The sequence below is a fragment of the Mastigoproctus giganteus genome, chromosome 4 (genome assembly GCF_048544385.1).
Source record: "Mastigoproctus giganteus isolate SK-2022 chromosome 4, ASM4854438v1, whole genome shotgun sequence".
Taxonomy (NCBI): Eukaryota; Metazoa; Arthropoda; class Arachnida; order Uropygi; family Thelyphonidae; genus Mastigoproctus; species Mastigoproctus giganteus.
Window position 1 is genome coordinate 44,155,653 of NC_143578.1, and position 16,151 is coordinate 44,171,803.

The 16,151-nt window shown below is 40.3% G+C and overlaps 1 protein-coding gene across 3 annotated transcripts in view; it reads left to right on the top strand.

The window, feature by feature from the left end:
* The first annotated feature begins 15,374 nt into the window (after positions 1–15,374).
* Dd (CTD nuclear envelope phosphatase 1-like protein dullard) overlaps positions 15,375–16,151 on the top strand; it is a 124,827-nt gene continuing 124,050 nt past the window's right edge. For all 3 annotated transcript variants that reach the window (XM_090371521.1, XM_090371522.1, XM_090371520.1), the window contains exon 1: positions 15,375–15,473. In XM_090371521.1, coding sequence (XP_090227647.1) covers positions 15,375–15,473 — 99 coding nt within the window. The remainder of the gene's footprint in view (positions 15,474–16,151) is intronic.

Below are 16,151 nucleotides of genomic sequence, written 5' to 3' on the forward strand. Positions count from 1 at the left end.
CCGCCTAACAGACATAAATTCAAATTAAGGAAACACAGTTGTAGAACAGATATGCCTTTTTAGCCAGCGGTTGGAACAAACTTCCATCTGTCGTGGAAGTTGATAGCTTAATAAATTCAAGAAAGAAATGGACAAACGTTTGGAGGGACTGGATGGGTACAATCGGAGGGTTTTTTTTTTTTGTTTTGCTGATGCTGTGTAAGCTTCCTTTCTTGCATCATATACCCCTACTAATGTTAACAGGTGGAAGCCTGATCTAACAGTCAACCACCCGCTAGCTGAAGGAAACTTTTGCACATCTATCCTGCGACAATCCTTCCTCAACTTCAATTTGTGTTCTCTCATGTGCGTAGTCTCAGCAAGTGGAAGAATATCATTAAGGTTCAGCTTACTCAATACAGTCTAAATACTTTAAACACTTCAGATCACCCAGCCGGTGCCTAATGTGCAGACACTGAAATTTTCAGAAATGAAGTCTTTCTAGGTAAGAGCACTCTTTTGTTCCCTTCACCAGTCTGGCTGCTCTTCTCTGCACCTGTTCCAACAGATGTACAAAAAAAAAACAAAAAAAAACAAAAAAAAAAAACGAAAAACGTTGCAGTAGATAATACAAAATAAATCGACAATTAACGCATAGGACAACTGTCATATTCGAGCTGGGGTGAATAACAGCACTTTCAAGCGTTGATGTAAACAAAGACAAATATAAGATCCTGTATACCAGCTATGGTGAACATTAAGGCCTGATGTTGCTGAGTGGTCAGGCCTGCGAGGGCAGTAGCACACACTCTTTCAGTGGATTGGGGTTCAAGCCCTTGACTGCTAAACAATTAACATTTGTATTCATTGATTTATTGTAAACTTCACTGACTTGATAGTCGTGCCGGAGTATAAACAAGAACAGTTTTCCACCCCTATGTGGCAAAATTCAGCTGAAATAAAAATTAACGATTTTTGCGTTGTATAGGAAATAAAAACATGAATAAAATTAGTGAACAGTCTTTTCGTATTTGAAAATTTCTAATCAGGGGACTTTTTTGTTGCATAATTTTGCATACAAATGCACTGATACGAGGGGTTTCTGAAAAGTAAGGCACATGTGGACATGCCTATATGTATAGGGCGGCACCTAGAACATCTGTTCAACTCCGCCTCGTGCCTCTGTGAAGAATAGCATCACTAAAAATGAGGCAAATATGTGTGTGACATAGGTCTGTGTGTGTTCTGTTGTTTTGTTCTGGCTACTTGGCAACTCAGAAGCATCAGTCACCTGGACAGATGATTCTGGGTACTCGCCCACACCACGGGAAGGTGGGCCAGTTCCAGTAGAGCACGTAATGTCTCAAAAGAGACAATGACCCACCTGATTTTGCCAAAAGGTGGGCCAGAGGCACATTCCAGAGGAAACGAAAGGAGCGAGAGAGAGAGGGAAAAAAACAAAAAATAAACACAACCCGTGGTGCTGGTTGAAATAAAATAAAATATAAAAAGAAAGAAAACGAAGAGATTCCGGTGCTGGAAAAAAAACAAAAACAGACTGGTGCTGGTGAAAAAAAAAACAGAGGAAGAGTGACTGGTGCTGGTTGACAAAAAAAAAGGTAGTCTTCAATAAGTACTCTTGTATCCAGGATAATTCAATGTGGAACTGGTGACCTTTAGGATCAGTGCAGTGACAATTCTTGCGTACATGAACCATAGAAAAAAATATATCAAATTTTTATGCAATTATGCTGAATTCATGAGCAGCCCAGCACTGCGCAGAAATTTCTGAGTGTTCCCTGAAAGTACATGTTTTTCATCCAGGATAGCATAGTAGAGAAGCAAACTATTGTCCCTCTCACACAGTTGTATTCGATGGATTGTTTTGGTTCGCTATTACGGCGTTGATTCTCTTTCTACGAGCAAACACCTTAGAGGCAAAGTTCTGAAGAGCTAAGAGATGGTTCTTATTCTGCAGAAGTATTTCCTCCCGCCCTGGAGAGACATCTGGAACGTCAGTTCGGAGCTTCACACTAAGATCGTCGTAGATTGTACAGTTAAAGAGCAGGTGACTCCAATCTTCTGTATTCTCGCAGCTGCAGAGATCGGTGTGATGCCAACTAAACTCATAAGAGTTTTTGATTGAGAGAGCCATATCCAGTTACCATAAAGGAAGTTTACATAGTTAAAGAGCACCAGGTTTTAACCGATTTAGAGAGTAAGAAGGTCACATCAGGCAGGAATTTTCTTGTCGCCGCTCCAAGTGCGGTGGTGTCCCATCTGGTCTCCCAGATGCTAATTATCTCATTAAAGCATCTGGATTTCTCTTTTTTAGGATCTTCATTTAAATTTAGCTGGATACCAAGTAATTCTAAAGGTATTTGTTTTTTGTGTCGAAAGCAGAGGCCACGATAGATGACAAATAGATCCAACGGAAGGGACCCTCAATAACTTGCAGTGCAGTGGTGGAAACTGTTCTACAGACTCTGAGAATAGAGTGGACCATGCTCCGCTTGATGGAATTCAGTTTTAACCTCATTTTGGAATTGGTGGCCCGATGAAACCAAGCTCTTGCTGTATATATGACTATGGGCAGGAAAACAGCATTATAGTAGAGAAAGAGTGACTTCCTAGAGAGACTCCACTCCCCTCTGGAAATTCTAATAATTTACCCTGTGAATTTTTTGATTTAATACTTGTGTGAATCAGTTGAGGATAGAAGGGAAAAAAAATCAAATTACTATATTGGGTTACCCGTAAATGATTACATTAACCCGTATTCGTGTCTGTAAATTGCGTGTGTTCTCTGGTCGATTTGCCTGTTTTGCTGGACGAAAAAACCTCAGTTTCTGAGGGAAAAAACCTTGCTATCTACGCCTGAGACCGACTAACTCAGCCACGGAGTGAAAAAAGCCTACTAAAGTTCCTCGCGTCATCGACGGGATTCGAACCCGGGCCTTTTAGACTCGGTGTGGGGAGGACGGTGACGATACCACTCTGCTACCCATACAGACAGGATAGAAGGAAAGCTTATGATCAATAATGAACCCAAGGAGTTTTGCCTCAGTGACCATAGGGAGCCGCTTGCCAAAACCTTGGACTTGGGGAAGCCGCCTGAGATCCGACTTGGATTTAAAAAACATAATTTTTGTTTTCACTAGATTAATTTTAAGTTTGTTAGCCAATGACCAGGTGGAAAGGTCAGTTAAAATCCGGTTTGCATTCACCTCCAACACCGCAGGACAACTGCTTGAGACCAAAATTGTCAGGTCATCAGCGAAAGCAAACATTTTGCGATTCTGGAGAGAGCGGCCCAGCCAGTCTTGAAGCACAATGTTCCAGATAAGGGGCCCCAGGACTGAACCTTGCAGGCACCCTCCAAAAATCTTCCTAGAGACTTCGAGGAATCTTTACTTGGCAGTTATTGAGCGGTCAGATAAATAGCTTTGAAATAATTTGTATATATGAAAGGAGCATCTGGCAGACCGGAGACGTTCAAGGGAACTGTCTCACCACACAGAGTCGAAGGCGCCTCTAAGTCATCGCTGACATCGCTGGACAGTGCAGTGTTGAGTCAGTTTGGTGTGACATAAGCATAGGTAAATCAAAATTGAGAGTAGGAGTGTGCTATAGGCCTAATGACTCTGAGTATAATAAGATACTGTACAGGTAAATAGAATGGGCCAGTAAATCAGAGAGTCTTATAATGGGAGATTTTAATTTCCCAGATATTGACTGGAATTTGGGGGTTGGTCACTCACACACTAGCAAGGCTTTTGTGGATTTATTGGATGATTGTTTTCTACACCAGCATGTTCGGGAGGCAACTAGAGGGAGTAATACTCTTGATCTGATTATAAGTAGTGATTCTTCATGCATTAGGAATCTGCAGATAAATGAACCACTGGGTGGCAGTGATCACAGTGTGCTGAAGTGGGATTTACTCAAGGAGGTAACTACCATCAGAGGTAAAGGGAAGGGTTTTTGCTTTCGTAAAGGCGACTATGATGGTCTGAGACAGTATTTAAATTCTATACAGTGGGACCAACTGATGATGTTACCAACAGCAAATTCAAAATGGGAAGCATTCAAGGAACTAATCTTGGAAGCTACCAGGCTTTACATACCAACCAAGAAATATTGTTCAAGGTTCAGGCCTAAATGGTTGTCAGATGAACTAATGAGACATATGGCAGAGAAGAAAAATGCATGGGATACATACAAATTAATGGGTGAGGTGGAAGCCTATGATAGATATAAGTTGGTCTGTAACCAAGTCACAAAGGAGATTACGCAGGCAAAGGCAGATTATGAGAAATCCTTGGCAAAGGATGCAAAGAAAAACAGAAAAGAGTTCTTTACCTATTTAAACTCAAGAAGGAAAGGGATGAATCAGATTGGTCCACTGGATGTTGATGGTTCAACAGTTGAGGATCCAGCTCAGGTGGCTAACAATCTAAACGAGTATTTTGCATCTACATTCACACATGAGGAGTTATTCAGGAAGGGGAATGTCGTAGGTGAAGTAAACATTCCCAGTGAGCTAGATGATTTTCTAATAACTGAGAGGAAAGTGGAGGAGAAATTGTTGAGGATAAACATAAAAAAGGCACCCGGGGTGGATGGGATCTATCCAGTTATATTAAAGGAGGCAGCAAAGGAAGTAAGCAAACCCCTAGCCATAATTATGAGAGCTTCATTGGACTCAGGGGAGGTACCCATGGACTGGAGATGTGCAAATGTAACCCCAATTCACAAAGGAGGATCAAAGGCTGACACAAGTAATTATAGACCTGTTAGTTTAACTTCGGTTCCAGGAAAATTAATGGAGGCACTGGTTAAAGAAGCACTGTAGGATCATCTGGACAAGAATTCAGTTATAGCTCAGACACAGCATGGGTTTGTTAAGGGCAGGTCTTGTCTGACCAATTTGATTGGATACTATGATGTAGTCACAAAAGAACTGGATGCAGGGAATAACTTTGATATTATATATTTGGATCTTAGAAAGGCTTTTGATACTGTTGCGCATGGAAGACTGCTGCACAAATTGGAGAAGTGTGGCATTCGAGGCAAATTGCTGCTATGGATAAAGGGATGGTTGAGTGGCAGAAGACAGAGAGTGGTAATCAATGGACACTGCTCAACGTGGACTAATGTTATTAGTGGAGTTCCTCAGGGTTCAGTGTTGGGACCATTGTTGTTTTCTGTATTTATAAATGATATTGATGATGGTGTATCAGGCTTAATGTCCAAGTTTGCAGACGATACAAAGGTTGGCAGGGTTGTTAAGGACACTACTGATACTATGCTGCTGCAACAGGATCTGGAAAGGTTGAGCAGATGGGCTGAGAGGTGGCAAATGAAGTTTAACATTGACAAATGTAAAGTACTATATATGGGAAACAGTAACCCCAGATCAACGTATCAACTCTGTGGTACTACGCTGACAGTGGTAGAGAATGAAAAGGACCTGGGGGTAATTGTGCAGACAGATATTAAGTTCTCTGAGCAGTGCAGACGAGCTGCAAGAGTAGCTCATGGTGTCTTGTCAATGATATACAGGAATTTTTCTAGCAGGGACAGGGATGTGATTATTCCCTTGTATAAGGCATTGGTCAGGCCACACCTTGAGTACTGTATACAGGTCTGGAGGCCTCATTTCAAGAAGGATGTAGAGCTGCTGGAACGAGTACAGAGAAGGGCAACAAGATTAGTGAATGGAACAAAGGGTTGCTCTTACGAAGAAAGGCTTAAGTTTTGCAAATTACAGAGCCTGGAGACTAGGCATCGCCGAGGTGATCTGATAGAGGTGTACAAGGCTTTGAATGGCTTGAGCATGCTCAATGCCGATGGGATTCTTCCTCTTGCTCAGAATAATCACCTGAGAGGGCATAAATTCAAATTGAGGAAGGACGGATGTCGGATAGATGTGCGGAAATTCGCCTTTAGCCAGCGGGCAGTTGGTTTGTGGAATAGACTTCCATCGCTTGTTGTTGAAGTTGATAGCCTAAACAAATTTAAGGCTCAGCTGGACAGGTATTTCGAACGAATTGAGGGGTGAAATGGGAGTAGTGGTTGTTTTTTTTTTTTTTTTTTTTTTTTGGCTGATGCTGAATAAGCTTGCTTTCTTGCATCATATGCCTCTACTAATGCTAATGCTAAGTCGACCATAATAACTAGTTCAAATTTGGATTTAGAATTTACAATGTGTCAGACAAAGTCAGACAAGGCCTCCTCGCAAGAATGACCTGGGGTTTAGCCATATTGTCAGGCAGAAAATAAATTCTGTTGTTAAAACAGAGCTGTTAGTCGAAGGGCCATAAGCCGCTCCAAAGTCTTCCCTAGATTAGCAAGCATCGCAATTGGTCTGTAGGCACGTGAATTTGAGGCAGGCTTATCTGGCTTTTTGATAAGACGGAGCAAAGAAACCTTCCAAACAGAGGGAAAGATTCCTTCCATGAGGCATTTATTGAAGAGCAAGAGCAAGTAGAGAGGTCTCAATTATAACAGCCGGAGAATGAACACGTATTCAATCATATCCATTCTTGGACACTTCTTCACGTTGATCTTCTTGACCACCGAGGTAAGTTCCTCTAAAGTAAATAGCTCGTTACATTCCTCAGTGGTGTACTTGTTATTTGCCTCCCGAATTGCCATATGCTCTGGAGAACCTTCAGAAGGATTATCCATAGGAAATAAGTTGTCAAGAATTTGGTTGATAGAGTCTGTCTGTCCAGCCAGAGGTTTCATGAGTCTCTTTTCCTCGTTACAGTTGCTTTAGTGGAGGCATTCGTTTTGGCAATGTAGTCATTATACAGGGTGTCTCAAAAATAAACAGCATAACTTTAGGAATGAGTTCCTCATATGTAGACAATAAAAATATTTTATATAAACATAGTTCCGGAAATGTTTGGTTTCCGAGTTTTGAAGGTCTGTCTATGACACTTAATTGTTCACATCACCTTATAGTAATTGTTCAAAATGTCCACCTTCTGCATGAATACAGGCCTCACATCGACGTCTCATGGACTCGCGAAGACGATGACAAATTCCTGGCATGTTTCGTATTGTCTCACAACCTGCCACAATTCGATTGCGGAGAGTTTCCACATCAGGTACCGAAGCAGAATACACCAATGACTTTAAATAGCCCCACAAGAAGAAATCTAATTGGTTTAAATGAGTTGAGCGTGGAGGCCAGGCAGTTGGTCCACCTCTACCTATCCACCGACCGGGAAACCTTCGATTCAGGTAATTAGCATTAGTATTATCATCAGCATTAGTAGAGGCATGTGATGCAAGAAAGCAAGCTTATGCAGCATCAGCCAAAAAAAAAAAAAAAAAAAAAAAAAAACACTTCCGTTTCACCCCTCCGTTCGTTCGAAATACCTGTCCAGCTGAGCCTTAAATTTATTTAGGCTAGCAACTTTCACAACAAGGGATGGAAGTCTGTTCCACTAACCAACTACCTGCTGGCTAAAGACAAATTTCCGCACATCTATTCTACATCTGTCTTTCCTCAATCTGAATTTATGCCCTCTCAGGTGATTATTCTGAGCAAGAGGAAGAATCCCATCGAAGAAACTACATCTGTCTTTTCTTAATCTGAATTTATGCCCTCTCAGGCTATTGTCCTGAGGAAGAGGAAGAATCCCATCGGCATTGAAATGTGCGGGAGGGCCATCGTGCATGAAGTGTGCTTGTTGACGAATGATCAGAGGTGTGTACAAGAAATCAGTCATGTTGTTTTCCAGAAAGTTTCTGTACGCCTGCCCTGTGAGTTTGTTTGGAAGTACATGGGGCCCAAATAACTTATCACCAAAAACACCCGCCCAGATGTTGAGGCTGAACCGCTGTTGGTAATGTGATGGAAGAATTGCATGTGGGTTTTCCTCAGCCCATACATGCTGATTGTGAAAGTTTTGGATTCCGTCTCGTGTGAACTGTGCTTCATCTGTAAATATCACTAAGGCAGAAAAGTGAGGAGTTGTACCACACTGCTGCAAGAACCACTGGCAGAACATAACTCGCGCAGGGTAATCTGCTGGTGACAAGGCCTGTACTCGTTGCAGATGGTAAGGATACAGTTGGTGTTCTCACAACACTCTCCAAATAGTCGAACGTTGAACAGCCCGTTGAATTGCTATTCTGCATGTGCTGATTCCAGGAGTGGCATGCACAACATCCAAAATCTCCTCCTCTACTTCAGGAGTCGTAGATCTTGTTTGTCCTCTGTCGGCAGCACGGGGTGTGAAAGTCCCGTGTTCACAAAGGCGGCGATGGTTCGGCATACCTTCAAACGTTTTTCTGTCTGGACATCTTCGTTCTGGGAACCTTTCGTGGTACAAACGACGAACCTCCAGAGCATTGCCATTCGCCAAACGGTACATAAAGTGCATATCCGCTTGCTCCTGATTTGAGTACATGGTAGGAATGGAAAACCACCAGATTCTGTCTTACCTTGTGATGAAGGAAATCACTTGCGGGAGATAAGACATTCCGGTTAATAACTTGGGAACCAAGCATTTCCGGAACTATGTTGATATAAAATATTTTTATTGGCTACATATGAGGAACTCATTCCTGAAGTTATGCCATGTATTTTTGAGACGCCCTGTATAATAGCATAACGTCGTCAGCAGGCCAGTTGCGGTGTCGCTGGTATAACCATTGAGCACGGTGAACTGATTTGCGAAGAGTAGTAAGGTCCTGTGACCACCAGGAGCGGACTTTAGAGCGGATGGCCTTCTTCTTTGCTGATTTATAGGAGGCTTTTATAAGAGATTGTTGAATAAATTCGGCTAGATTTTCTGCAGAAGTTAAGCTGAAGCCGTCTGGAGGGTTTGATGGAAAGTCATTACAGATGGAGGCATCAAAAGAGTCCCAGTCAACAGTTTTTGTGCAGGACCGGACGAAGTCTGGTGTTCTAGGTAAGTTGCAGTTGTTAGATGCATCGACAGAGATGTGGAACACAATGGCTCTGTGATCACTGAGTGTCCAATCTGGGATTGTAACCCAGTCACTGGTGGTGAGTGTATCTTTAATGTTCGACTCACCAGTTCAGCTGCAATAGGTGGAGAGCTAGCCTGGTCGATTATAGACTGCAAGGTTGTGACTTAAAATCAAGTCCTCAAGAAGACCTCGGGCGTCAGAAACAGCACTGAACTATAAATGGGCCTTTGCATTGACATCCGAGGTAATTAGGATATTCCTAGAGCCGAGGAAGTTAAGCGCGAATTCCAAGAAGTTTAATGAGTCGTTGAAGTCTGTAGAAGAGGGACCGCAGATTGACAGAAGATAGAAGGTGAGAGATGAAAAGATGATTTGCACACAAGCCGCTAGTTTGTTACAGAGACCATGAAAAACAACATTTAAATTTCTGTTTAAAATGATGATGCATGTTTTAGGGTCTTGGGGCACAAGTTGTACTATTCGAGCATAAATGGAATAGCCCATAATCTTTGAAGATATGCCCAAACTGACCCTTCGAGAAGTAGGCCTCCTGGATAGAGATCACATCCACAGCGTTTTGCTATGCAGCCAGCCAAATCTCATTCGCGACCTATGTCCATTGATTTGAAGAAATTTACGTTTAAGGTTTTGTGGAGTGCAGGAGAAAGAATGAGAGTTAACATCATCAGAAGACGTTTTATTCTGATTCACCTGAAATGCAGAGTTGTTCAGGTTTCTTTCCATCACCAGTTCTGAGTCGTATCATTTCCAAGGCATGTTGGTATTCAGGGCAAGTTGTATCTCGCACCAAGTATTGTGAAGCCCTCTTGTGCCTCTTACAGTTAAAGCAGACAGGCTGTTCCTCTTTGTGTGGGCACTCTGAAATGACGTGCCCACTACAGGCACGGACTACAGGTTGGAGAGCTGTAAGTGCAATGTTGTGTGGTGTGCCAGTAGCCTAGGCAAATAAAGCATTTGGTTACTATCGTAAATGCTTTAAACATGTGGGAGTCACAGCCAAGGAACACCCGTTCACGGGATAGTATTTCTTTATAGTATTTATTTGGTGTAAAGCTGACCACCATATGATTAGTTGAGGATGAGTTTGACTTGGTGTTGAACCGGAACGTAGTGCCCTCCGTTATTTCCTCGTATGGGAACCCTAACTCAATGAGGTTCTTAAAGAAAAGATCCTCTAAGAAGTCCTCATTTGCGTAGTTTTTGGGAACGCCATAGAATATAATTTCAGGACCTAATCTTTTAGGAGCAGAAGTGGCGACGCCAGCAGCAGAGAATGACGCAGAGGAGGATATAGTATTGAGATCTGTAACAAATTTTTTTCTTAATAGTGTTGAAAGGGAATGAAATGCGGTGGACAGATAGACCCGTTAATAACGTTCAAAAAGACCGCCAATGCAGTGTTGCGGTACTGTCGCCTCACAGCCAATTCCAGTTGCAAAATGGCAGCTACCGTGCGAGTGTGGTCCAAAACAGGTGTTCGTGAAGTTATTTGCTTTTTGCAAGCAAAAGGGTCTTCACCAAGTGACATTCACCGTGAACTGGTTGCTGCGTATGGAAAAATGGTGATGACAAAGAAGCAAGTGTGTTTTTGGTGCAATGAATTTAAAGCGGGCCATGTTGACATTGGAGATCGACATCGGACAGGCAGGCCTTCATCCACCAAGACAGAAGACAACATTTTGCCCATTAAGGGCATCGTTCTTGAAAACAAACCAGTGAAATTTCACAAATTGTGAACGTGAGTAAGTCGACCGTCCACGAAATTGTTCACAATGTCTTGGGCTTTCGAAAGGTGTGTGCTGCTGGGTGCCCCAACAATCGTCTGAGGAGCACAAAGCAAAATGCATGGGGATGTGTCTGGAGAACCTGTTGCGACACAGCGACGAAGGAGAGAATTTTCTCGCTCGCATAGTCACAGCAGACGAAACGGGGATTATCACTTTACCCAGGAGAGTAAACAAGGCTCCATGACCTGAAAATATCCACAATCTCGTGTGCGCAAAAAATTCAAAACTGTTCCCAGTGTCCGAAAAGAAAAGTCATGGCCACAGTGTTGAGATCGCCAAGGCGTTCTGTTGGTGGATTTCTTGCCGAAGGGAGGAATAATAAATGCACAGTTTTACTGTTCAATGTTGAAAAAACTGAAAGCCAACATTCAACGCAAACAACCAAAACTTGACAAGCGGGGTGATTTTGTTGCCCGACAACGCAACTCCACACACTACCCACACCACTAGTGAGTGGTTGTGCGGTAATCGTTGGGAAACTCTGTCACATCCCCCCCCCCCTACAGCCCAGACTTAGTAACTTCAACTTCCATTTGTTCGGCAATCTGAAAAAACACCTTTCAGGAAAGAATTTCACCACGGATGAGGAAGTTCATCAGGCGGTGCGATGTTGGTTATGGCGTGTGGGCACGGACTTCTTCAGTACTGATATTGATAAACCGATCCATCGTGGGAAAAGTGCATCAATAAAACCGGAGACTTTGTGGAGAAGTAGTGCATGTTCACTTATTTCTTGGTGTGTTATTTCAACTTCGTGTTATTAAATATCAACGACAGAAAAAATGCGTTACCTTACTTTTCGGAAACCCCTCATAGTTTATTTGATTCTATGGTCACCCTTCGTATATTGTGGGCCCAGTTAGCACTGTAGTTATAATCATCGTTTTCCCCACACCCGATGAAAAAGGCTCCGGTTCAAATTCCTTCAATAACGCGGGGAATTTTTATAAGCTTTTTTTTCACTCCGTGACCGAGTTAGTTAGTCTAAAGCGCGGACTGTAAGGTGCGCCACCCGGGAGACGCGGTTTTTTCGCCCATCAGAATAGGCAAATCGCCTAGATAACATATGCTCTTTTGAACATATTACACATGAATAAATAGGTGCTCTTTGAATGCCGGGGGTTCACGCCCGTGATGACTGCTAAATACCGTGCTGTTTCTTGTATTCTCTCTATGTTCTGAACTGCTGTGACCCTGTGGTCGTCCCGAAGTATAAATAGAAAATTTATTTATTTAAAGGATGTCGGATCAAAGTTTCCTTTATGGGATGAAATATATTTAAACCCCTACCCTTGCAGCTCGTTCTAATTGCAGGCAGAGGCGTAGCTAGGTTTTCGGCACCCTTGGCAAATTCGTCGCTACGCGCCTTTTTTCGATAATTGGTAAAATCATAATAAGTACAGTCGGACCTCTGTTTAACAAACCTCTTTATAGCGAATTTTTCTACTTAGAGATAAGTGTTTTCTTTTTACCGAATTTTTTTATTTCTTCGTTTTATGGAAACGAAAATTTTCTTCGTTCGTAGAATGAAAAAAAATTTCCATATAACGACTGCATTACGAGACTTAACTGGATACACATCGTTCGCACCCATGGCCTTCAAGCAAGCAATACTGCTGTTGTTACGCTCGAATTAAAAGATAAAGAGATTACCATCTGCAATTCAGTGGAACCCGTAAAACCTATCCGTCTACCTGTCCCACATACCGAGAAGTCGAGCTAGTCAGCTACTTTCTAGTCAGCTCCTTGTGTATTAAACATTCGGACATTAGGCTCTCGTCAACCTTCTATTGTAAGCACCCTGTTAGAGATTTAGAAGAGAGAGTGGTTTTCCTTAACCCCGACAAGCGGTCATTTGTTTCGTGGAAGTGAAACGGCACCGTTTCTGAGCTATTGGTCTGTCATCGACAAAATATGAGATACAGAGGAAATGATGCCTCCCACACTACTATCTTAGTTTTTTCGAGTTATCTATGGTGTATCCACACCGATATTATATAGATATAAAACTCTTACTCTTAGCATATTATGCCTTGTTGCATTTAGTTATTTTAAGTTATTTCACTTCGTACTTTTGTTGCTAACAAATTAATAAATTCATGCTGAATTTCTGGCGATATATAATTAGTGTGGTGTTTAATATGCAATTCCAGAGCATTTTTCATACCAAAGTCAATTTGGCTGCCAAATTTATCAAGTTTGAAAATACGCCACAAAATTTTTCTTCGGTATCGATGTGACTAGCATGTCCATGAAATACCAAATTATTTTCAGCACAGAACAATATACATTTCAATATATGACGCGATTTCTCTTCTTAGTGCTGCTTGTGCAGCGTTGTCAATTAGTCCACCTTTTTGAAGACCCTTTTCTAATAATTTCCAATTTGTGAAATAGTTTAGGTGTTGTTGTAATGAATTTTCGTGAAAAAGAACGTTTTGATTTAGATGTTTCCAATCCTTAAATCCATCTGAGCTGCAAAATAGAACATTATTTGTGCCATATACAAATAAGAGGCACGGAAAACAATATATTGCATCTTTGTTTTTGCAATAAAATAACCATTTCCTCTCTTTTTTTTTTTTTTTTTCAATACCTTCATTTTTGTATTTCCACAAATTATTGAAACATCGGCCATTAGTGACAGGATACGTATTTAAGACTATTTGTTCGGGACCGTGTTGCACCATAAGGGATCTGTTTTTTGTGGGTATTAAAGTTCCATGTGGTCGGATCATTAAATTCAGACTTACATGTTCCATGTTAGTATTATTGCTGCCAACTGTCGTTGGTTATTGTCCACACTTTCTAATTCTTTTAAATAACTTCAACTATTTGAGCTTTTTCTTGGATTTCCATTTCAGTGGCATCGTCATTTCTTTCATCTTCATTCGAATCATGTTCGTTTTCTTTGTCACTTTCAGGTTTGGAGTGGCTTATTGTAAGCCAGTTTTCTAAACTAGCAGAATGTTTTTTTCTAATTTCCTCTTTATGCAGTCTTTCTACGTGGTACTGATGTCCACTTTTTTTTTGGTGGCATGTCTAAAATTAATTTGGCCTTTATTGTTTTATTTAAATTATAAATCACAATATTCACGATTACCTGTTTATATAACAATCACAAAAACACTATAACTTATTCAGTTTGTACACAATGCGTGAATTACGAACTACTGTGCATTCGAGCATAAAACGATCGCCTGATTGATCCCTTCAAAGTTACAATCTGGACAGCAAATAGATCTATGATACTATGCACTATATACTCAGATGTAAGGATGCATGCATTGAATCGCCGTGTGAAAATTAATTTTCACCCTCCCTGTGCTGTCATCTTGATTCAACATCATCGAGGGGTACCATTTCGTCAGCTAGCCTCGGGTGTCGAAATAGCTTGGCACTGTACTGATGTGGCCTGTCGGTGGCGCCCTTGGCACCTGTCCAATGACAAGGCGTTTCCTACGCCACTGGTTGCAGGTTCAAGTTGCTTTGTTTTGGTCGCTTTATTACACACCATGTCAAAAAGGCATGTATTCGATTTCTGCTTCCTATCTTGTTTAGGAGTTTCTCTTGCACGTTGTCAGCATTTATGGGATTTTAATACGATGATACAGATGTGAGTCTCGGGAGACAGTGCTACGAAATTCGCTTCTGGAAAGTGACGCTTTTCATCCGATAAAGTTCAAACTAGAGCAGAAAACATTTAGTTTACAGTTAGAAAATACACCCACTATGGGCACAATGGTCCCATTTGTAGAAGCGACACAGTGTCATATTCTTGCCCCTTCATAACTCCATTAATAACAATTTTATAGCTTTATTAATTATTATTATTTTTTATTATTTCAGCAGCTTAAGATATTCACGATCTATTAGATGATTTTATAGTATGATTTTTCTGAGTTAAAATATAACAGTTTCTTTTTTTGCCATGATGAGTTTATTTGGATTATTGTAATTATCATTACATTGGCTCCTAGAGAAGCTTCTTTAACCCTAACGCTAATAAATTATGACCGATTAATTTTAAGTGCAATAGTGTATTCTTTTATAACTTTCCCTTTTCTAGTATTTGTTTCAGGGTTCATTATGCAAGTGTATAAAAATAATTTTTTTTAGTTACCTTGAAAAAATATATATACAAGGTGGGAACGTCGGTTTCGTTGCTCCCTGGGTTCGTGTTCTTGTGCTATTTTGAATATTTCTTTTTTCACTTTTATATTCATCGTATATTTTTTTTTTTAAAAAAATTATATAGATATATATATATATAGAAATTTATGCTTTTTAGCCTGAACCATATGAAAATTTTCAAGTGGTTATTTTCTTGAAATTCTACTAAAATCCCTTTTTCTTTGTTGATTTATTGATTATCGCGCTATCGGATTTGTTGATAATAAAAATATTAAATTTTTATTTATTTTTTTACAACTAGTAACTGCTAGGTGGCGAAGCTGCTATTAGATTACATAGACAGCGTTGAAGAATCCGGCTGTAATCGTACTGTTTATATGTATGATTTCTGTAGTCAAAGAGCGTGGTTTATATGCTGTATATAAAGTATACATGTGTGGTGGTACATTTTCCATTTGATATCTGACTTTTATGAAGCCTCCGTTTGGATTATTTAAAATGTTAAAACAGCTTCAAATGGGTCTTCGCACCTTTCTTTTATTAGCATCAAAAATATGGAACTGTGTATGTTATGTCCTTCGAAAGCAAGTAAGAACGGTAAGCTTTTACCTTTTTATATTCAATTATATTGTTTATAATTGTTTTTGGTACAGTGAGTTTATAGTTTATTGATGTGCTGCAAACTGCCTGTTTCGTAGAAACAAAGTAAAGCCCGAATCGGTAAATTTTCGCAACAGCATACCTTTGTAAAATTGCACTGATTATTTGTGTAAAATTTATAAAGTAATAGGAGTGAAATTTAAAAACAAGTTTTCTCTCACTCATGTTAAAACAATTAACAAACTCATGTTATTCTGCTATCAAACATACAGTTGAATTGGTAGTTGTTTCGCCAATCTGGTCAGGAGGATTAAAATAACAGAAATGGGAGTTAAGATATCATACACTGGTAATGACACAACCTGAGAATGAGAAAAATATATAATTTTCATTAAAGAACTTCTCTGGAAGCAGCAAAAATACCGGATTCTCAAGTGTAGGTATTTTGTGCTTTTGCCCTAGTTATGCAGTAAAAAAACTGGAGAACTTCCAAAGAAAACAAGTCAAGTTTTTAAAATAGATATTTCTCATAAGTTACACTAAAGAGAACATATATGTCATAATATTTACAGTATAACAAAAGTAAACTGCTTTTACAAATAAGCATAGCACATAATATAAAGCTATAAGAAAGTTTGATGAAAAAGAAATAAGAAGTATTTGAACAAATAGGAA